General features: G+C 43.0%; 1 protein-coding gene across 14 annotated transcripts in view; it reads left to right on the forward strand.

The window, feature by feature from the left end:
- The window catches only part of SRGAP2 (SLIT-ROBO Rho GTPase activating protein 2), a 249,014-nt gene that overhangs the window by 188,705 nt on the left and 38,529 nt on the right, over positions 1–21,780 (forward strand). For all 14 annotated transcript variants that reach the window (XR_012432328.1, XR_012432330.1, XR_012432329.1 and 11 more), the window contains 5 exons: positions 1,163–1,264; positions 2,359–2,556; positions 12,167–12,251; positions 15,676–15,703; positions 17,520–17,544. Coding sequence is in view for 10 of the 14 variants with exons in the window: in XM_065540897.2 (XP_065396969.1) it covers positions 1,163–1,264; positions 2,359–2,556; positions 12,167–12,251; positions 15,676–15,703; positions 17,520–17,544 (438 nt within the window). In the remaining 4 variants the exon portion in view is untranslated. The remainder of the gene's footprint in view (positions 1–1,162; positions 1,265–2,358; positions 2,557–12,166; positions 12,252–15,675; positions 15,704–17,519; positions 17,545–21,780) is intronic.

A 21,780-nucleotide genomic window follows, 5' to 3' on the forward strand; every position in this document is an offset into this window, starting at 1 on the left:
GGCAGCCAGAGAATTTCACTCTTGGCACTAACCGGTTCTGGCCACTGAGCTTTCTCCATTGTGTCTGCTTATCCAAGAGTTAGAGTGAAATCAGCTCTCTTCAGATCTGAGAGCTGGCTCAGACCAGCCCCTCAGCTGGGGGAGGAGGTCAAGTCAGTTGGAAGCTTAAAAGCCAATGGAGGAAAAGGTCAAGTCCCAGCCCCCTCCATTTGAAGAGAGGTTTTGTCTTTTCAAGCAAGGGAATGGTCTGTGGGCATGTGAATGTGCCCACTCGTTGCTGAGGAGGAAGGAGGCCATTTCTATCCAGATGTCTCTCTGCAGACAAGAGGCTAAAGGACGAACGGTAACAAGGTGACAGGAGCTGTCTCCACATGGGTCCTGCCTCCCAACTCTCTCAGCCTTCTGCTCCTCATCTGTCATCCAGGGGACTGTGGATGACCTCATTCCATAACCACATCCCCAACAGGAGACAGTGGAGCAGCCATTCCTTCACACAGGGGAAAGCTAATTGGCAATAATCCTTGTGGGAAAGGCAGACTCCTCTCTTACAGCTCTAGGGAAGGCCTGGGGTAAAATGATGGCTCTTTGGAAAATGCCAAGCTCCTTCAGATTCCATACCCTCTCGGGCCCTCTAGCATAGGTGACCAACTTGTTCCTGGTTTCACGCTTTCTCATTGAATCAGAGCTCTCATGCATGGCCTGGATTTATAAACACATGCTGGCTGCCAGCAGCGGCAAGTTAGCCTCCTGACCCACTTCTCTCCTGCTTTCACTCTGATGTATGAAGGGGGATGAGGGAGGGGCCAGAGAGGTGGCCACTTGGACTTTCGGCAGGAAATACTCGCTGTGCCAAAGCATTGTGTTTCTGGAGCTGGGGCTGCCTGAGGCACTCTTCTCCAGCCTCCTCAGCCTTCCATGGAGCTGCAGACCGTACATAGACCTACCCCTGCCGGGCTCCAAACAGATCCCCCTACCCATTCCTTTCATATACTGTTTGGTCCTGGAAGAGGCTCACACAAGTTGGCTTTGGATTTTGCTTCAACATAGAAACCACGAGCCTTATACCTTGAATATGGGTAGTTTCATTGCCAGTAATGGGAACTCTGGAACTGCCAAGGGGACTGTATCCTCTTTCTGACCTGGTGTTGCTTTCTTTTGTTAGGCTTCCCAGCTCTGTGCCCAGCAGCCTGTCCAGAGTGAGCTGGTACAGAGATGCCAACAACTGCAGTCTCGCTTATCCACTCTAAAGATTGAAAACGAAGAGGTGAGTTTCCTCCTTAGGAGGCTCAAAGCCACACTCTGAGTTTCCCTGTTGAAACTTTTGCTGCTGCCCGTCTGGGAGCAGGTGGAAGGAGCATGCAGAGAATGTCCGGGTGGCCGCAAACATTTCCTAGCCAAATGTAGGCTTGGACTTTCCCCCTCTGCTACATCCTGCCCTTGAACTCCAGGAAGTTGCTCTTGCATTGCCAAAGGTTGTGCTCTATTTTGAGCTTTTGCGAAATGCTTTTTTTTCCCCTCTACACATTTAATCAAAATGGCACTTGGCAGCTGTGTGAACAATATTGTGTCTCTGAAACCACCTCCTCATGCCTAGCTTTGTCTAGCATGTTCAAACAAACAGAGGCCTTTGACTTTGACACTTCAAACATCTCCATCCTCTTAGGAAAGGGTGAGTTTCTTCTGGGCTCAGTGTATTTGCTTTCAAAAAGCAGTTCAAAAGGGCAGGTGATCCAGCTTTCTGTTGAGCTCAGATGGCTTCTTACCTTGTGTCTCAGTAAGTCTTATTTTCCGCAGGAAGATCAGGAAGAAGTAGGGATAGGTCACTTAGTTTGCAAATGAGCAAACAAATTCATCAGTTTATTGAAGGTCATGAAACAGAATCTGGGGCTTTGCAGTGCTAGGCCCATCACACATTTTAATTAGCTGTTTGTATGAGGGGGTTGGTTTAGATATATTTTATCCTCTTTCCCTTAACACTTCTATTATAATATTGCTATATAATATTATCATAATGCTAATGTTAAATTGTAAAAGTAAACATTAAAATATAATATATAATATTGCTATATGATATAAAAATGCTAATATTAAATTTTAAAAGTAAACATTAAAAGATCTGGCTCAAGTACATAGCATGAAGAGTTGTAGTGGCTTTTAGGTTTTCACTGTAGAGAGTATCATGCTGTAGCAGAGTCCATGTGATGTTTACCTCTCACTTAGCACTGTCCAGTGGGAAGCAGAGCTGCACATTCTGATGGCATCCTCTGGCCTTCCCCAGCCCACTCCCTTCAAGCTTCTCCATCACCTGCTGTTTTACAACCCACCCTTCATGCATCCTGTTGACCCTTGTCGTGGCAGGTAAAGAAGACAATGGAGGCCACCCTGCAAACCATCCAGGACATTGTGACTGTGGAGGACTTTGATGTGTCTGACTGCTTCCAGTACAGCAACTCCATGGAGTCCGTCAAGTCCACAGTGTCTGAAACCTTCATGAGCAAGCCCAGCATTGCTAAGAGGAGAGCCAACCAGCAAGAGACAGAGCAGTTTTATTTCACAGTAAGGGAGCACTATGGCTTTTAAGGAGCGTCAGCATGCACTGCAGCACTCAGGGAGATTTGGAACTCAGAGTCCCTGTTAAGTGTCTGAAGGACAGGCGTTGAATATCTTAGATATGAATGTGGGCATCCCTACACTTAAAGGTGCAAGCATTTATAAGTTGTGTATGTCTAACAGGGATCCCCCCAAGAAAAAGGATGCTCCCAAGTATACTACTCAGAAGATTTTCTTTTTTAAGAAATTTTTAACTAGCTAGTAGGCTTTCACTGGAAAGTTTCCTTCTCAGGCACAGGGGATCCTGAAAGGGGAACTTCATCTTTTAGTTCTTGGAAAGTGCATACAAATATTCATGATAACACATGTTTTGTTTTTAAAAATCTATAATCTTTTCTAGGCAATATGATGACATTATTTTATAATTTTCAATGTTGGGAAACTATTTTTTCTAATTATTGCTAAAACTTAAAGGATGGGTTATATGCAGCATTACTATTTTGCACATAAATCCAAAACATCATATTTTCTTATTCATGTATCTCTAGTCTTCTTTTAGACAGTTGGAGCCTTTTATTCCTTTTTTTTTTTTAAGTATTGTTAACAGTCCTTTGGAAGTCCGCTACTGGTCTTTGGTGCTGCTTTTTAATAAGTGAGTTATTTTGAGCTTGCCAAGTAGGATCTATTGCCTGGGCTAAAATTTATTTCCTAATCTTCTGATGACCAAGAAAGGAAAAATTAAGTTTGCAGATGTGAGATGAAATATAGCCAGTAAATATGCATACTGATTCTGAATGAAAGGAATTAACTTTTCAGTCAAGAAACAGTCTGCATGCAGTAAATTGAATTTTTCCTGCAACTGGAGTGATTTGTTTAATTATTCTTTGAACACTGCCTTTTCTGCATTAAGAACACTGAAGATTTGCTAACTTTTTTTTAAAGAAATCTGTTTTTTTAATTAAGCTCAGACTTCCTAAAATTTTTTATCCTAGAGAAAACTGCTAAAAGGGAATGATGTATCAGTACTATTCTTCTAAAACAACTTTTAAAAAATGATTATACAAAGCCACATATGCTCATTATATAAAATTTAGAAGCAAAAGAAAGGAAATAAAAATTGTCCGTAATTCTACCAGCTAGAGATAATGGTGTTAGAATATATTCCTTTCTAATCTGTTTTCTATACGTGCACAAACACATATGTGAGCACATATTTATAATTTTATTCTAAAAAATAGGATACTGCTGTACATATTGTTTTACAATCTAAGTCATATAATTATAATATTCTTTAAGCATACTTCTGAGTAAAATATTAAAACCAATACAAAAAAATAATAGAATGGCATTTTAGCTCATTTATTGATTTTTGTAAAATATTTAATACACTCCGTGGTTTGTAGTTCGCGTTCAATAAATGCTAAAACTTTATCTTCACCATCATCATTAATTTATTTATTAATCATTATTAAATTATTCACTGATAGTTTTTGAGGATTTACTATTGCCAGACACTGTGCTACAAGCTGGGAATGCTGAGAGTATAAGATAAAGAGGGAAATGATGGGGGATGGGTCATGTAAAGGGAGAACTTCCATTTTTACTTCATATATATCTGAACAGTTAAAATAGGTTGATTTTTGTAGTTTAAAAAATGTAAAAATGCATACATGCACTAGTGCATGAATGGCAGCCAGGATGAGTGGAGTTGGGGAAGCATCACACACAAAGTGACTTTTGTGTTTGATCTTGAAGAATAAGCGAACCAGGCAGGGAGTCAGGGAGGAGAATCGCATTCCTTGAGGAAAGAGCAGCATGTGGGAAAACATAAATGCACGCAATAACCTGGCTCACACGTTAAGATAACTTTCTGACTATAATGAGGGATGTGTCGCTGCCCCAAGCTTCATTATCTAAGGAACTTGTTGAACACTCTCTAGAGGCTTTTAATAATAGGATTGTTTAGCTGGTCTGTCTGGACTGCTTAGATATAACACTATTTAAATGACCCAATCTCATTATATTGTGAAGATTTCCATTTTTTAGGTTAAGTAAGAAATTTTGGACCTAAAAATCTTGAATTTTAAGACAGTCGTTGTCAGAATTGCTTTTTGGCTTTAAATGAATTCTGTAACATTTGTATTCTAAGTTGACCTTTAGTAAAAGCAGGAATGGCCGTATTCAAACTGGTGACCTCGCAAATTCTGCCCACCCTTTCACTTTCTGTCTCAATACACTGATGTCCTCTAATCTATTTCCTGTCTTATGTGGTGGCCCTAGTGCCACTTATCAAAATTGTGTGCAAATTTCCTTGGCTAACAGGAACAGTTTTTGTCTGGGCTTGTCTAGCAGTGGGATTCTGTGCAAGTTCATCATTTTTGTGACTGGTACTTCGCATCAGATGATTAATTTCATGATAAAAGGAGCTTTTTGGGGTGGTGAAATAGACATTTATGGAAACTACCTGTTTACCATACAACCCACACAAAGCCAATACAACTACAGATGTGCTTTCTTTAGTCTGTTGCCTCTGCAAACATTGCCCGTGTGTTTCCCTATGCCCTTCAAAAACATCAGAGCAGCACATCCTGGAAGATCCTATCTTTTGGAAGGTTAGGAAGCAGTCTCTTGTCACCGCTTGACTCCTGGGTGGTGTGCCTAGTGACCAAGAGGGCTGCTAAGAAAGCTTTCTGACCACTTATGGCTCTCATTGGACTGATTTGCCCAGATGACATCAATTGGGAATGTGAGGCATGACCTGTAAAGATGAGTTGCTTGCAGGAGTCTCAGGAAAATAATTGTGGAGTGAAGAAACTTGAAGCGATTTTTTAAAATTACCTAACCCAACCTTCTTATTTGAAAAATTAGAAAAATAAATAGGCCAGGCATGGTGGCTCATGCCTGTAATCCCAGAACTGTGGGAGCCTGAGGCAGGTGGGTCTCTTGAGGTCAGGAGTTCAAGACCAGCCTGGACAACATAGTGAAACCCTGTCTCTACTAAAAATACAAAAATTAGCCAGGTGTGGTCATGGGCGTGTATCACAGGCCAGTATCACAGCTACTCAGGAGGCTAAGGTGGGAGGACCACTTGAACCCAGGAGGCAGAGGTTGCAGTGAGTCAAGATTGTGTCACTGCACTCCAACCTGGGTGACAGAGTAAGACTCTGCCTTAAAAGAGAGAGAGAGAGAGAGGGAGGGAGGGAGGGGGGGAGAGAGAGAGAGAGAGAGAGAGAGAGAGAGAGAGAGAGAGAAAGAAAGAAAGAAAGATTAAAAAATAAATAAATCTGGCTGGGTGCGGTGGCTCAAGCCTGTAATCCCAGCACTTTGGGAGGCCGAGACGGGCAGATCACGAAGTCAAGAGATCGAGACCATCCTGGCTAACACGGTGAAACCCTGTCTCTACTAAAAAATACAAAAAACTAGCCAGGCAAGGTGGCAGGCGCCTGTAGTCCCAGCTACCTGGGAGGCTGAGGCAGGAGAATGGCGTAAACCTGGGAGGCGGAGCTTGCAATGAGCTGAGATCCGGCCACTACACTCCAGCCTGGGTGACAGAGCGAGACTCTATCTCAAAATAAATAAATAAATAAATAAATAAATCTGCCGGGCATGGTGGCTCACGCCTGTAATCCCAGCACTTTGGGAGGCCAAGGTGGGCGGATCACCTGAGGTTGGGAGTTTAAGACCAGCCTGATCAACATGGAAAAACCCTGTCTCTACTAAAAATACACAAAATTAGCTGGGCATGGTGGGACATGCCTGTAATCCCAGCTACTTGGGAGGCTGAGGCAGGAGAATCGCTTGAACCCGGGAAGCGGAGGTTGCAGTGAGCCAAGATCACGCCATTACACTCCAGCCTGGGCAACAAGAGTGGAACTCCATCTCAATCAATCAGTCAATCAATCAATAAATCCAGAGAGAATGGGTAGCTCACAAAAGCTGGACCCACTGCTCTGATTACTGGGTCTCTGGCCACAGGCTGCTTCTCTACACGCTGTGGAAGAAGCAGAGGTGAAGGGAAGGGCTCAGGAACAGCTCAGCAACTTTCGCCTCTTATTTGCCCTCAGTGGTGACATGTTTCCTGATTTTTTTGGCTTTGTGTTTATTGCTTATCTTCTATAACACATAGTTCACCAATGTCTACTCTTTACCCGTTGCCTTTTTTATTGTGATTGTTAAAAATCAGTATTTTTAAAGGATGCAGATATTTAAAAGGGTATACAGGAAAACCTACTATAAAGTTTCTTTTCATTCCTGACTCCTCTTTCCCCTCCCCTCTGCTGGTGGTTGAAACCAGTTTCTTCTGTGTCCTTCCAGAGATACTCTGCATGGACAACAACTGACGTATCTGTAAATACCCTTTAATGCAATAAATTACATTAGAAATGTAATGAAAGAAAATGGAAGTAGATATAGAAGTATACCACTTATACCATTCTTCACTTTTTTAACATTATTTGTCTTGGATCTTATTTTTATGTTAGTCCAAAAAGATCTGCCTCCTTTTTAAATAGCTGGACAGAATTCCACGGTATGAATATGCCATCATTTGTTTAGCAAATTCCCTCCTCACAGGCAGTGATGCTCGCTGTTTAGCCAAGGTTTACCAAAGCTTTATAAGGCTGGCATTTTCCTAAGTATTTCCTTTGTTTTTTGGAGCCCGAGCCTCGCTCTTGTTGCCCAAGAGCCCAAGGCTGGAGTGCAATGGCGCAATCTGAGCTCGCTGCAACCTCCGCCTCTCAGGTTCAAGCGATTCTCCTGCCTCAGCCTCCCAAGTAGCTGGGATTATAGGCACCCACCCCCACCCCCAGCTAATTTTTTGTATTTTTAGTAGAGACGAGGTTTCACTATGTTGGCCAGGCTGGTCTCGAACCCCTGACCTGGTGATCCGCCCTCCTCAGCCTCCCAAAGTGCTGGAATTACAGGCATGAGCCACCACACCCAGCCTAAGTATTTCCTTTTATAGGGAGTTGGAGAATTAGGTTATTGTATGGGGATAGAGCAGTGAAGGGGTTAAGGATCATGGCTGATAAGGTAACAAAGCTAAACAGTCTGAATTCTTAGGGACAGGTTTAAGGAAGGTAATAGAAGAGGAGGCAATGCCTTGGCCACTGGGGCAATGAGCGACCACTAGACTTGGAACTTGTGGTCTGAGATCTTTTTATCTTGGTATTTTCTTGCAGGCCCTTGGTAAATGTGTGCTGGCGAGTACAAATGAGTGAATGCCCCTGTGCTGTCAATTAAACTCGGGAGACATGCTCCATTTAAGGTTTACTCTATTATGTATTCTATCTGACAGCTGTTTCCTATTTTAAAAACTGACGGGGAGAAGGGGAAATGTCAGCATGCCTGCATGGTGGGGAAACAGCCACTATAATGACATCTGTATATCTCTGAGCATGGGCTGGGTAGGTGTACTAACTTTTCCTGCCTTGCTGCAGTGGATACTTAGGGTCTTAGGTTCACACAGATTAAATCCAAGGCATAAGCAACATCCAGTGAGTTTTATACCCCCATGGTAAGAGTGTATTTAAAGGGAAGAGGTTTTTAGAAATGAAATTTGAAAAGCATTCTAGTGCCTCTTACTACTTTTTTAAGGCCCAAAACCTTCTGCTTTCATTCTGCTTTTATTTTAGCACAAAGCAAAGACACTTAGGGAAGGGATGCTTTTAGGCTCACTGAGGAGGTGATTCAGGTATAAGGAAGCCAGGCCCTGTGCTAATCACAGTAATGCTTATTATCCAATTTCATTCTCACCAACCTTGTGAAAAAAAAATTCTCATTTTTCAGATGGAAAAACTAAGATTCAGGGTTAAATGATTTGCCCAAGGTTAGAAGAGTTAGTAAGTGGTAGGACTAGAATATTCCAACTCATGCTTTTTCATTGTAATGCAACTAAAGCATCTATCAAGGAGGGAAAGTGCAGAAAGAAAAGTTATTATATTAATACTTTTCAATAAACAAAACTCACTGCTGACAGTTAATATCCAATTAGGAATTATTAGGAAATGAATTAATGAGTCATAAAAACTGAGTTGAAGTTTTACAATGGCACTAAACAAAATGCCCAATAGATTCTTTGCCGCCCTTCCTACTTTTTGAAGAAATTCTCAGTTTTGATAAAGTATGAAAGTTGTTGGGGGTGGGCACTGGTCAGACTGTGTTTTAGGAACTTGATTTTATTTTGGTGATACCTAGAATAAAATATTATCCGTTCTTTTGCTCCTTCATTGAGGAAAACCCCAGGTAGCCACTTTGATTTTGGGTGTTTGGTGAAGGAACGAAAAAGAATTACCTAATATTGGAACATGCCCTAAGTAAGGAAAGTGATCCTCATTGCCCAAGGAAGGAATTTTGAGATTGGAGATTATAAGCATCCCTTTTCCTGGCCCCCCTCATCTCCAGAAATCATTAAAAACCACCTATTCTTCCCTTGCCTTCTTCAGCGGTCTCAGCTCCTTTCTCTGTATGTCTGTCGAGCAGCAATAGAAGCCTTCTAACTCACTTCCACCAATTAAAGACAAGGTCACTTATCCCCAGCGAGTCTCTCATATGGATAAATGCTGACTTATGGGTGGTATGGGGGAGTGATAAATAAAATAACATGCCTGCAGACCCTGAGATGCCTTTACCTTTCCAGGTAAGCCAGGTAACCTGGCTTACCTGGATGGAAAACTCCAACCATGGTTTCCACACCAGTATTAGGGATGCAGTTCATACCTTGACACAGTTATGATCCTTCAGGATTTAATGGAACCCGAAGAGGTAATCCGTCATACATCTTGACGAGATTGTTATTTATTTTAATGGTTCATCAAGTGACAGCCAGAGTTAACTAATGAATTGTGAACATGAATTTAAAAAATTGATTTCCGGAATCATAAGTAGTGAGAAGAAGGAATTTGCATCCATCTCCTTTGAGAACTGTAGCTGTTTTCTGAGCAGTCTGGTCTTGTTTTGAGGGTTACAGTTTCTTGGTGAATTTTGCTCATTAGGAAACCTTTAGCGTCTCCTGGGATAACCTTCCAAAGAGAGAGGCTTTTGAGGCTTGCATTGTTGGCAATTGATATTTCCTGAAGGCTTTCCACCTCTGGGCCCTAAAGTACTGTTTCAAATCCACAATTAGGCATTGGTTGGGGATTCGGATATTACCCCGGGAAGAATGACAGCAGGTGAGCTGGCATCTGGAACAGATGGAAAAGGGAAGGTGACAACAGAGCCTCTTTCCTTGCAGATGTTCTTGTGCAAAAGCATAAAGGCACAGAGAGAACAGATCATGAATAAGGCAGTAGAAATGATTTGGAGTAAGATTTGGTTTTGGCTTGTTTTATTTTTAATTCAGTGAGTACGGGCACACTAGGGGCTTGGTTTGTGACTGCTGAGGAAGGGTCTACCCAGAGGAGAGTGAGACTGCTCATTCATTTATTCATCATGCATTTATTGAGTATCTGCTATCTGCTAGGTGTGGTACTATCAGGGGTGCAAAGAATAATAAATGGTCTCTGACCATAGGGAGGAAGCAGTCTGGAGAAAAAGACACATGAGTAATAAACCCCCTGTGACCGGGCTGTATGAGAAGTGCTGTCATGGAGATTTGCATGGTACCCACAGGACCATCTGGGTGAACATGGGAGGGCTAGGCACTGCGTCCCAGAGAAAGCAGATTTTTCTTTTGTTTTTAAACAAGAGAAAGAATCAGATGCAAGCTCTTAGTTAAAAGTTCACGTTGTACAGAAAAGTATAGAGTAAAAGTAACTCACATTTGTTCACTTTTCTTTTTTTGTTTGTTTTTTGTTTTTTGAGATGGAGTCTTGCTCTGTTGCTCAGGCTGGAGTGCAGTGGTGCAATCTTGGCTCACTGCAAGCTCCGCCTCCCAGGTTCAAGCAGTTCTCCCGCCTCAGCCTCTCAAGTAGCTGGGATTACAGGCACTCACCACCACGCCAGGCTAATTTTTGTGTTTTTTGTTAGGGATGGAGTTTCACCATGTTGGCCAGGCTGGTCTCAAACTCCTGTCCTCAAGTGATCCATCTGCCTCAGCCTCCAAAAGTGCTGCGATGATAGGCCTGAGCCACCACACCTGGCCCTGTTCACCTTTTCTTTCTATCACTCTTAATCCTAAGTGAAATCAAAGGTTTGATGTATAATTATATGTTTTACTTAATATACATTAAAAGACAGACAGAACTATTACCATTTAAAATGGTGCATCCACCTAACTACCTCAGTGATCTCACATGTCACCAGTAATTCACGGATCACACTTTGGGAAACCTGGCCATTTGACTTCTGAGTTCAGACATAGGCAGATAGCCCCTGATCTGGAGGATAAACCACTGCAGCAGGAGGCGATCAAGGCAAACTAAGACCCCAAGAATGGCTGTGGAGGAGAGCGGAAAAGATACTTTAAAAATCCAAAGGCCTTGGGTTGGGCCTGACACTACCACTTGCTAGCTTGCAACTCTCAGCAGTTTATTTGATACCTCACCTCCCCTGAGATCATCTTGTCTGTAATAAGGAAGTAATATCTTCCCTATATGCTGTGCAGTTATTTATTATAAGAGTCAAATGAGAGAATATGTGGTAAAGTGCTCTAAAACCTGCTATGTTGCTGCATGCATAGAGCGTTAATACTATGAAGTTTAGTTCTGCTTCTCTCCTTCTCCTGCTCTGTACCATGATGGATGGGACATTTTGTCATAATGGTTAAGAGCACACGCTGTATTGTCAAACTGCCTGTATTTGGATACTGACTTTACCACTCACTAACTGTTTGACCTTGAGCAACTTAATTAAACTCTCGAAACCTCAGTGCTCTCATGTGTAAAATGGAGATGATGATGATGATGATGATGATGATGATGATAGTTCCTAGGGTTGTTTTGAAGATTCAGTGAATTGTCTGGGGACATACGGTCTCTCACTGGGCAGACGAGGGTTGAGAGAGAACAAATCTGAAAGTGCAGCACAGCAGTCATATTTTGACTGTGAGAGCAGGTGGGATCACATTTGTGTTTGGACCTGGATTTGTGTATGCAAGTGGGGGATGGCAGCCCCTTCCACTGAGTGCTCAGAAATCCAAAGCTTTCCATAAAGACTTCATGCAGAATAGAGAAGGAAGCTGTTGAGGATATGGCTCAAAGATGCTCCACATCCCAGGCTTACAGCTGAGGCAGGGACTGAGCCTGCCATTGGCACTGCTCCTAGTGTGATGGAATGCCCTCCCCCTCCTGCCAAGAGGCCAGGACAGGGCAGGATGTCAGTAGAGGTGACAGATAGCAGGTGTGTGTCCTCACACCAAGAAGACCAAGGCTCAATGAGTTCATCCACCCTCCCTGCTCTTCCTCAGTGAAACTGCGGGAGAGGGGCTCTAGGAAACAGTTTCTTTATACTGGCCATCATGGAACTCCCAGAAAAAACATGGAGAAGGATATTAATCCACCATGAAAATCAACAGCTGCCCATATGATCAGTGCCTTAAAGAAATTAAAAAATGGACTGATAGAAATTGGGTCAGAAACCAAATGACCTCTGTAAAGGGGAATTGTTCAGCTGAGCATCTGTGATTTTTTTTTCTTCTTCAGGAGTCTGATTGCTCCTTTTCCCTCCTCCTCTCTTACAGAAAATGAAAGAGTACCTGGAGGGCAGGAACCTCATCACCAAGTTACAAGCCAAGCATGACCTTCTGCAGAAAACCCTGGGAGAAAGTGAGTGTGGGAACCCTCTGCTGGAGGCTTGACAGTGAGGCCAGCTGGAGCTTTCTTGCTGAGCACACGCCTCCATCCTCAGCCAAGTGGACCCGGTCTTGTTATATGAATGCCTTTCTTTTCCCGGCTTGTTTGATGTGGAAGCACACGCCCCAAATGACTGCTTGAGTAATGGGAAAAGGCCAATGCTTAATGAAGCACTAACGTGTATCATCTATTTGTTTAAATGGAGCGTGCCTGCTCTCCACCCAGTCCCCCCACCCTTGCCTCCTCTGCCACTTCAGGGTAGAGAGGCTGAGGGGTTATTTATTCTCCAGACACTTTGTTAAAACTTCTAGCTCCTCTGTGGCAGCACTGAGACTGGAGCAAGAAGGTAGGGAGCCATGAGATGAGATACGCAGCTGCTCTAAGAGGAGAGAATTCTCAAATGCAGGAGATGGACAGACTGCCGCTTTCTATAGCTTCCAGAAAGAGCGTTAGTTTCTTTCTGCTTTGAAAGCTCTTAATGCTGTTTAAGTGGCAGCCCTCTCTCCTGTGGCTATGCTGAGGCCATGGTGCTGAATGGACTGTCTTGTCTCATAGAATGATTTTAACCAGACCCTGGAAAGTAGCAAGGCAGAGAACTGGACTGGCACTCTGGACTTTCTCTCTTCAACTGTCAAACAGAAGGTGGAGGTTGAAAGAGAAGCTTCCCCAGGGATTTTTGGCACCCTGCCCAGATTTCCTGCCTAGCTCTCAGCATCCTATGATTAATGGGATTCCCAAGTTGGGGATGCCTCTGAATGCCCCACCCCTCCTCCCTGTCCCACTAATCTCCTCACTTAAAGATAAGGGGGAGAGGAAGGGAGAAGCTGCAGGGAATATGGCTAACTTCAGTTACAGGCAAGCCTGTACTTACACAGAGATCTGACATTTTAAAATAAATTATTGAGCACTCTTTAGACAAACTGCAAAGTTTAGGAAAGTGTGCAGTACTCCTTGGCTCATTGGCCCCAGGAATTGGAGCCTCACTTCTTATTATACCAGAGCCTCCTACCCACCTTTTTTGCCCTGTCCTTTTCCTGCCTCGGATGGTTTCCCAGATGATTAGTTTTTTTTCTCTAATCTTTTATCTAATGACTTTTTTTTTTTTTTTGAGATGGAGTCTCGCTGTGTCACCCAGGCTGGAGTGGAGTGGCACCATCTCGGCTCACTGCCAACTCCACCTCCTGGATTAAAGCGATTCTCCCACCTCAGCCTCCTAAGTAGCTGGGATTATAGGCGTGTGCCACCACGCCTGGGTAAGTTTTGTATTTTTAGTAGAGACGGAATTTTGCCATGTTGGCCGGGCTGGTCTCAAACTCCTGACCTCAGGTGATCCACCTACTTCAGCCTCCCAAAGTGCTGGGACTACAGGCATGAGCCACCATGCATGGCTGATCTTACGACTTTTTTTTTTTTTTTTTTTGAGATGGAGTCTTCCTCTGTCGCCCAGGCTGGAGTGCAGTGGTGTGATCTCTGCTCACTGCAAACTCCGCCTCCCAGGTTCAAGCAATTCTTCTGCCTCAGCCTCCCGAATAGCTGGGATTACAGGTGCCCACCACCATGCCTGGCTAATTTTTTTGTATTCTTAGTAGAGACGGGGTTTCACCATGTTGGCCAGGCTGGTCTCAAACTCCTCACCTCAGGTGATCTGCCTGCCTCAGCCTCCCAAAGTGCTGGGATTACAGGTGTAAGCCACCGTGCCCAGCCTGATCTTACGACTTTTAGGGCATTTTCTTTTATGTGAAGAAAGCCTGTTAGATAATTTCTGTTCTCTCTTCCTCACCACCAAAAGGACTCAGACTAAACAAGTTCGGGCACTGAGGACCAAACTTTGCTTATAGAAAATCCTTACTCTAGGGTTATCAGATTGCTCCACGGAGAATCAAGACAGTCTAAGCATAGTCCATAAGTAAGACAGAGAGCAGGGCCTTGGGGTCATACAAATGCATATGCGCTCACACTTGTGTGTGTGAGTGAATGGGTTTACGCACACATTTATGCACTAAATGTGCTACTATGGAGGAACGAAGGCTGACCATTCATTAGTGCTGCAAATTGCCTTAATCTAAAGATGACAAGTTCTAGCAATAAAGAAAAAAACAAAACTATAAATCTTTATGTGTGCAATTCATCACGTCCCTGCCTTCTGAATGTATTTGTCACCATAATGCAGGAGTCCCTTGTTCTTGCCATAGAGGGATAATTGATGTGTATGAATATTCCAGAATGGAGATGGAACAGATGTTGAAAATAATGGCTCAGAATAATATTTTTGCACATAAGAGCTGAGCCTTTGGTAACGAGAGACAGTTAGGGGTGGGTGATGGCATTGCTCAAGAAGAGCTGAACTATAAGCAACAATTACCAACCTTTAACGGCAAGGAAAGGCCCTGCCCTCCCTCCCCCAGCCCTTGGAGTTTCCTTTGCAAGAGCTTGGATGGGGAGGAGTGTGGGAGCTGATTTTTACTTCCCCGGCTCAGCACCTGCTAGGGTTTGCCCCTGGTTTAAATAATGCAGGTCTAAAACAGATCAAGCTTCATTAACTGTGGACCCAAAGAAAGCAATATGTATCACATCATTTCCCATGTAGACATGCACGTATATTTTTTTAAAGCATGAGAATACTTCTCATGAACTTGAAGATTTTCAGTTTCATTTTTTTAAAAGCTAGCAATGACCCATTGAACTCCTAAGGCCCACTATTAGATTGAGAACCATGATTTACTAGTAGTATCAACATTGTATCTCCCATCTCCCTTGCCACCTCAGTCAAACCTAACAGGAGAATTTACTATGAATCTCAAGCTAGAATATCCATATCTTCTCTGTTCTGTCCTGCAAACAGCTCCTCTTGTTCTCCCAACCTCCAACTCTGTGTGTGTGTGTGTGTGTGTGTGTGTGTGTGTGTGTGTGTGTGTGTGTACGTACACTCAGGAGCAAGTAAACTTGGCCTTCCACCCCACCACACACACATCCAACATAAGAGAAGCTGAATTTCATCCCTGGGAGGGCTTCTAATAATTTATTCTATTAAGTATGATCTGTGTTGCTATTGTTCCACTACATCCATCCGTATGTTCCCATTGGGAAGCAGAGTTGGCTCTAAGATTTAGGGAGACCAACCTGGACTGAGAATCAGCATCAGAAACAGTTCTTGCCCAGAAAGAGGGTCTTGGTGCTTTCTCTTCTTTCTCTCTGTCTCTCTGTCTGTCTGCCTCTCTGTCTGTCTCTCTCTCTCTCTCTCTGTCTCTGTCTGTCTGTCTCTCTCTCTCTCTCTCTTTTGCTACACACTGTTATACTGTGGCTTCTAGGGGAGATAGGCATGGTAGTTACTAGGAGTGGGTCTCCCTCCCTCCCTTCTCCTTTAACATAATGCTTTTTGCCTTTGTCTTTCCAACAGGTCAGCGGACAGATTGCAGTCTAGCCAGGTGAGTGTGGCCTGGGACAGGCCTGGGAAGGGATAGAGGCCTGGGGGGTACAGCAATCTTAGTCTGGGAGAGAGCCAAGGAGTTGAGTTGTAAAGGCATTGAATGACTTTACAGAGCAATGGCCTGGGGTGGGGTTTACTTCTCTTTGCCTTGCTGACCCCATCTGATCTCAGATAGAAATGGGGTTTTCAGGGACTTCAAGAAGGAGCTAAGCAGAACTGAGTGAAAGGGGTTGTCATTTGCTGAAACTGTACCAGAGACCCCCAGACGCCACTGAATTGCAAGGAACATAAACATTCAACTCTAGAGGATTCTGGTAACCTAACCTTAGCTGCCAGACTTCAACATAGGGGCTCTGGGGAGTCTTTGACCCAGAGAAAGATCAGGAGATGGCATTTGATTTTTTTTTTTATGCCCAGAAAAGAAGGCAGCCCCTAAGTAGTAGTGACTGTTGCTGGATAATGAAATATTACATTGCATTGGCTTGCCAAAGAGCATTGGTAGAAATATTTGTCTGGTGTACAAGTATGTACCCCTCCCAATCTTTCCCCACCTTCCCCTTCCTCCTCCACCCCAGCCAAGTATTTTCCCTCAGTCACAGTGCTGCTATGAGAAAATTTGTGAGCTGTTGGAGAGCAAGGTATTCATTCATCCAACAGTTCTCAGATGCCTAGAAATGTGCTTATTTAACTAGAGAAGGGGCTTTAATGGGTTGGACTCCTTAGAAACCCTGGGTTAACCCATTATATCAACCACTTATATCTGCCAAAACACATAATAATCATGAGGCCATTTACAATTATAGGCTCATTATTTAGAGATAGCTTCATTTGACTTTCATTGTTTTGTCATTGTGAATTACAATAAAGATCCCATTAATAAACCGGTCTTGATGACTGGAGGGAACCAGGATAATGGGATTCTCTGGAACACATCTTTTTGGTGTTAAGAGTCTTTAAGTTCACCTGAGCTCCTGAGTCTGTGGAAAGCTCTGTAGGACTGAAAAGAGCTGAATTGAATTTCCTGGTGCTGAGTTATTTTGCTCTGAGACCTTGGGCCATGCTTTTCCCCTCTCTGAATTCTGGTTTCCTCTTCTATAAGACCAGAGCACTCCACTAGATTCAAGGAGCTCTAGTGGCCTGGTGGCAGGAACAGAGCAGTGACCAGCAACCAGGCTCTGGTCCCATCCTTCACTCAGAGCAGGACAGCCCTGCCTCCTTGGTTTGGGTGTTGTGCCTCTGAGTCAGATTCCCTTTGAGAAAAGGCTTCTGAGGCTAAACACAGATTGGAAAACATTGACTGAGAGGATCCTCAAGGTTCTTCCGAAACTAGATGTTCTGCACTCTAAATCCAGAAAAATTGTTCCCTGTAAAGATAGCAATCTTTAAAGATTTCCTAGAGAAACAAAACAAAACAAAAATTGTAGCATCCTTTGGTGTTTCCTAGTGTCTCCTAGCAGACAAAAAAATCTTCTTATTGTCTAACCCAAATGTATTTTACTACAAATTGAACCAGTTCTCTCCTATTCTAATTTTGAGTAGTGCTAGATATTAAAAGCAGGGACGTCTGTGCTTTTGTGAAAAAAAGAGCTTTAGTAGGCTTTATTGTGGAAGTTATTTATCAAGTCTCTTAGCCATTTCTGGGACTGAACTGAGTGATGCCACATGTTTCATTAGCCACCACACAGATTGCTTTTAATTATTAAAAACTTTACTTCTGGGTTTAAGACTGGTTGTTTATCTCATTCGTCCCAATTTTCTCTTTTTCTTCCTTGTTGCTGGATTGGTCCACTCTGATTTGGCGGGATTGGTCACAGGCGCAGCTCAACTGTGAGGAAGCAGGTAAGGGCCCAACCCCCGGGCCAGGCTGGTCTGGCCTGAAAATATAGTCCATCCCACAGGCATTTATTGAACCCCACTGTGTGCAGGACTGACACCTCTGACTTCATGCCTGCATTTGGAATGTATCATTTAGTCATAGTATGTTTAATATTGTGGCAATATCATTGATTTAACTAGTTGGAGTGCCCATAGTCTTTTTGACTTGTTCCTCTCCTTTTCTAGTCATTTATCATCTTGCATACTAGGGGTTTGGTTTGATTGGTGCAGACTGTTCCAGAACTGCCCATGGCATCCTTTTCCAAGACCGCAAAAGAGGCTTGACACTTCCTGCGTATGTGCTAGCATATCAGTAACTCACAGCACCTAATTAGCTAGACCAGACAATCTCGCTTTAAGTTGGCAGATTTTGTTTGATTGTTTCTGGTGGTGTAGTCATTCTAGATGGATTCCTAAGACATGCTAACAATGCAAAGATTAAGTCTGGTCTGGGAATGATAGGCAAGAGCCATTCGACTCTGCAATTTGGTGCATGATCTTCAGTGTTGTATTAAAATCTGCCACTGGGCAGCCAACTCTCATTACCCATATTAGGAGGGATCTTAGCAGTGGCATGGATAATCCACATCAATGGCTAATCTAAACAGCACTTGTGCTTGTTTAAAAAAAATTAATTGAAATATTTTTCGCAGTAGCAAAATTGACTCCTAATTATACTTTATGGCAAATACTGAAATGATTTTATGTCCCCTAAGCTCATACCAGCTATGCAGTAGACAGCAGGGAGGGCGGGTGGAGAGAGCTAAGAAATATCTTTGTGTCTGCTCAGGGGAAAGCTAATCCAGGCTTTAAAAAATCATTTTGGGTAATTCTCAGTGGCTCTAGCCACAGGGAGATAATCGAATAAAGAGGGCGCGTGGTTTCTATGGTGTTGGCAGCCCCGGCATTTCTTCAGCTCATCTGACTGCTCTGACGGGGTGGACCATTAAGCTGGGGAACTTGGATAATACAGGCCTCGCTTATCTTAGCTTTGCTGTCACTGTTTTTCCCTTCTCTACTTGGGATCTCATCTTAATGAGAATGCCATCAGATGCAATTACACATTTTTTTAATTATAAAAATTTAATTGCAACTCTCCTCTCTCTTTTTCCTCTATTTCTTTCTTCCTCCTCTTTCTTCCATAATTTCATTTAAAACTGGAGAGGAATGGAGTGACTCCTAGGGATAATTCAGTGCATTTAAAATTAATAGTGCATATCTTGCAGAGGGAGCAAGCCATTTTCTCTTTAAGAAAAGGAATGAACTTGAAGTTTGTTCTTTCCAGTTCCTGGGTTGAAACCAGGCATCTTGCTTATAGCTGGAGCATGTTTGCAAGGGATTTGCAACCTCCACTGTGGCTACAGGAGTGCCAGACACATCAGTTTGGCAGGTGATCTGTGCCCTTGGTTGGGCTCACCGTTGGAGGGGAACAGCACCCCTCTGGTTTGCATCCTGCTGCACCTAAGTAGTTGCAGGCAAAGTGTGTTTGCCTGGTGCTAAATTTGCATAGGAGTTACAGGATATACCAAAATCCCCAATCAAATAAAGATCTTATTTTCATTTGGCTGCCCCAGTTTCTAGCAGTTCAAATCTACTAGTGGATCAGCAAAAAGTTTTCCTAAGATGGTCAGAAAGGTAAAATAGATAGTAAGTTACTTGGAAGGTGAGTAATCTTGTATAAGTAACAAGGAAGTAATTATTTGTTTATGGCAAATCAGGCAAACAAGAGGAAGAAGCTAGTAGTTTTTGTTTTTGAGGGTCCCTAATGTGTTCCAGTCATTTTTGACCCTGTCAAAGACTAGGTTTAAACCATCCCAGACCTTTTTTAAAAAGGAGACAGTCCCACTGCTGCTTCCAGGCCTTCCCTGCTCCCTGTAAGCTCAGCATTATTTCTCTCCTGGCCATGACTTCATATCTTCTTTGTTGGCCTTTCTCCATTCCTCTAAATTGAGGCATTTCTCCAGGGCTCTGTCCTCTCACGATGTCTCTCTATATTCTTTCCTTTGTCACTCTTATTCCCTTAGATGAATCTTTCTCTTCTTCCCTAAGCATATTTTTGTTCTATAATGCTGTCCTTTTGAGTCTTTGGGTGTAACTCCTCAGTGATCGACTAGACATTTATGCTTGAAAGTTGTGATAGCACCTTCTACCTTCAGCATCAGTCTCACCCTCCCCCATCACATTGTGATTTGCATAGCCCCTCCCCTCACTTCTCTGTTTGTGTTCAGGGGGACTCCATTCTTCACAGTCTCTGAGGCCTGAAATCTTATCTTTGATGCTTTTTTCCCTCATTACTCACATATAATCTGTTGTAAAGATTTGTATTTTCTCCCTTGGTAAAAATGAAAATTAACAAATGTAGTACAAATAAGTACCTAACAAAAACTCTAACCCTCTTACTCATGTGAAATTATGCCAGATAATACATATTCACAGATTTTTCTGGCCATCTTTCTGATTTTTTTTTTTTCGAGACAGGATCTGGCTTTGTCACCCAGGCTGGAGTGCAGTGGCACAATCTTGTCTCCCTGCAACCTCCACCTCCTGGGCTCAAGCAGTTCTCCCACCACAGCCTCCTAAGTAGCTAGGACTACAGGTGCACACCACCACGCCTGGCTAATTTATGTATTTTTTTTTTTAATAGAGACTGGGTTTCACCATGTTGCCCAGACTGGTCTCAAATTCCTGAGCTCAAGTGATCCACCTGCTTCGGCCTCCCAAAGTGCTGGGATTATAGGCATGAGCCACTGTACCCGTCCCTTTCTGATTGTTTTCTCCTGCAAATCACTGGACCACTGCTTTACTATGTTTTCCAACTTAGGCCCTACCTTTCTCCCTCTGCTTTTGGTTTAAAGTTCCCTTAATCTGATTAGATGAGAATTTGGCCTGATTCCTTAAAGGCCCCTTCTAACCCTAAGATTTCATGACCAAAAAAAAAAAGTGTATGAGGGAATTAAAGTGACAAGGGTTTCTAACATTGGAGGAGGGAAGAAGAGAAGGAGAAAGGAGGAGACAAATAGTACATAAAAACGTAGAAACTGCTCAGTCAGGGCTCACACCTATAATCCCAGCATTCTGGGAGGCTGAGATGGGTGGATCACCTGAGGTCAGGAGTTCGAGACTGGCCTGGCCAACATGGTAAAACATTGTCTCTACTAAAAATACAAAAATTAGCCAGCCGTGGTGGTGGGCACCTGTAATCCCAGCTACTCGTGAGGCTGAGGCAGGAGAATCACTTGAACTTGGGAAGCGGAGGTTGCAGTGAGCCGAGATCGTGCCATTGCACTCCAACCTGGGTGACAAGAGTGAGACTCTGTCTCAAAATAAAATAAAATAAACTCAGTCAACTCTATACAAAGGCAATGGTGAAGTGCTGGTCATCATGGCACCACAGGAGTGCACAGGCACATCCCAGGGAAATTAATTTACTCATTGCTCAGAAACACTACAAGGAGAGAGGAGGATGGCGGGAGTGTTCAAAGCCTTTGTGACTTTGTCCATTTTGTGCTCCTACTGGACTCTTAGACTCCACTGGAGCAGTGGGGACTAGAAGATGCTTGTGCAGTAGGACAGGTCATCTGTAGCCCACCCTTGTCTGCCACAGATTATCCATTGGGGACTGCATGTGAGTGCTGCTGGTAACCACAGACATGCAGGTTAATATTTTTCTTGCCCTGTTTCCTGCCAACCCTTCGTACTTACCTTTACCACTGATACTCTGTTTCCTGCATATGCCGGCCAAATTTTGTACTCACACAATTTGTTGAAGCCAGTAGCCTGTAAGCTTTCCAGCTTTTCTCCCTCTAGGTCATATTTAACGTAGGACCAACAAAACTATGCAAACACTCATATCACTATCTTCATTATCTCTGCTGCTAGTATTTTAAAATAATTTTTATTAATACATAATTGTACATACTTATGGGGTACATGTAATATTTTGATACATGCATACAATTTATGATAACCAAATCAGGGCAATTAGGGTATCTATCACCTCACATATTTATCATTTTTTGGTGTGTGTGTGTTGGGAACATTCCAAATCTTCTGTCTATTTTGAAATATCCAATAAATTATTGTTACCTATTATCATCCTACTGTGCTATCAAACATTAGAACTTATTTATTCTAACTATTTTTATACCCATTAACCTCACTTTTTTTTTTTTTTTTTTGAGACAGGATCTCGTTCTGTTG

Source organism: Macaca fascicularis, chromosome 1 (assembly GCF_037993035.2).
Source record: "Macaca fascicularis isolate 582-1 chromosome 1, T2T-MFA8v1.1".
Classification (NCBI taxonomy): Eukaryota; Metazoa; Chordata; class Mammalia; order Primates; family Cercopithecidae; genus Macaca; species Macaca fascicularis.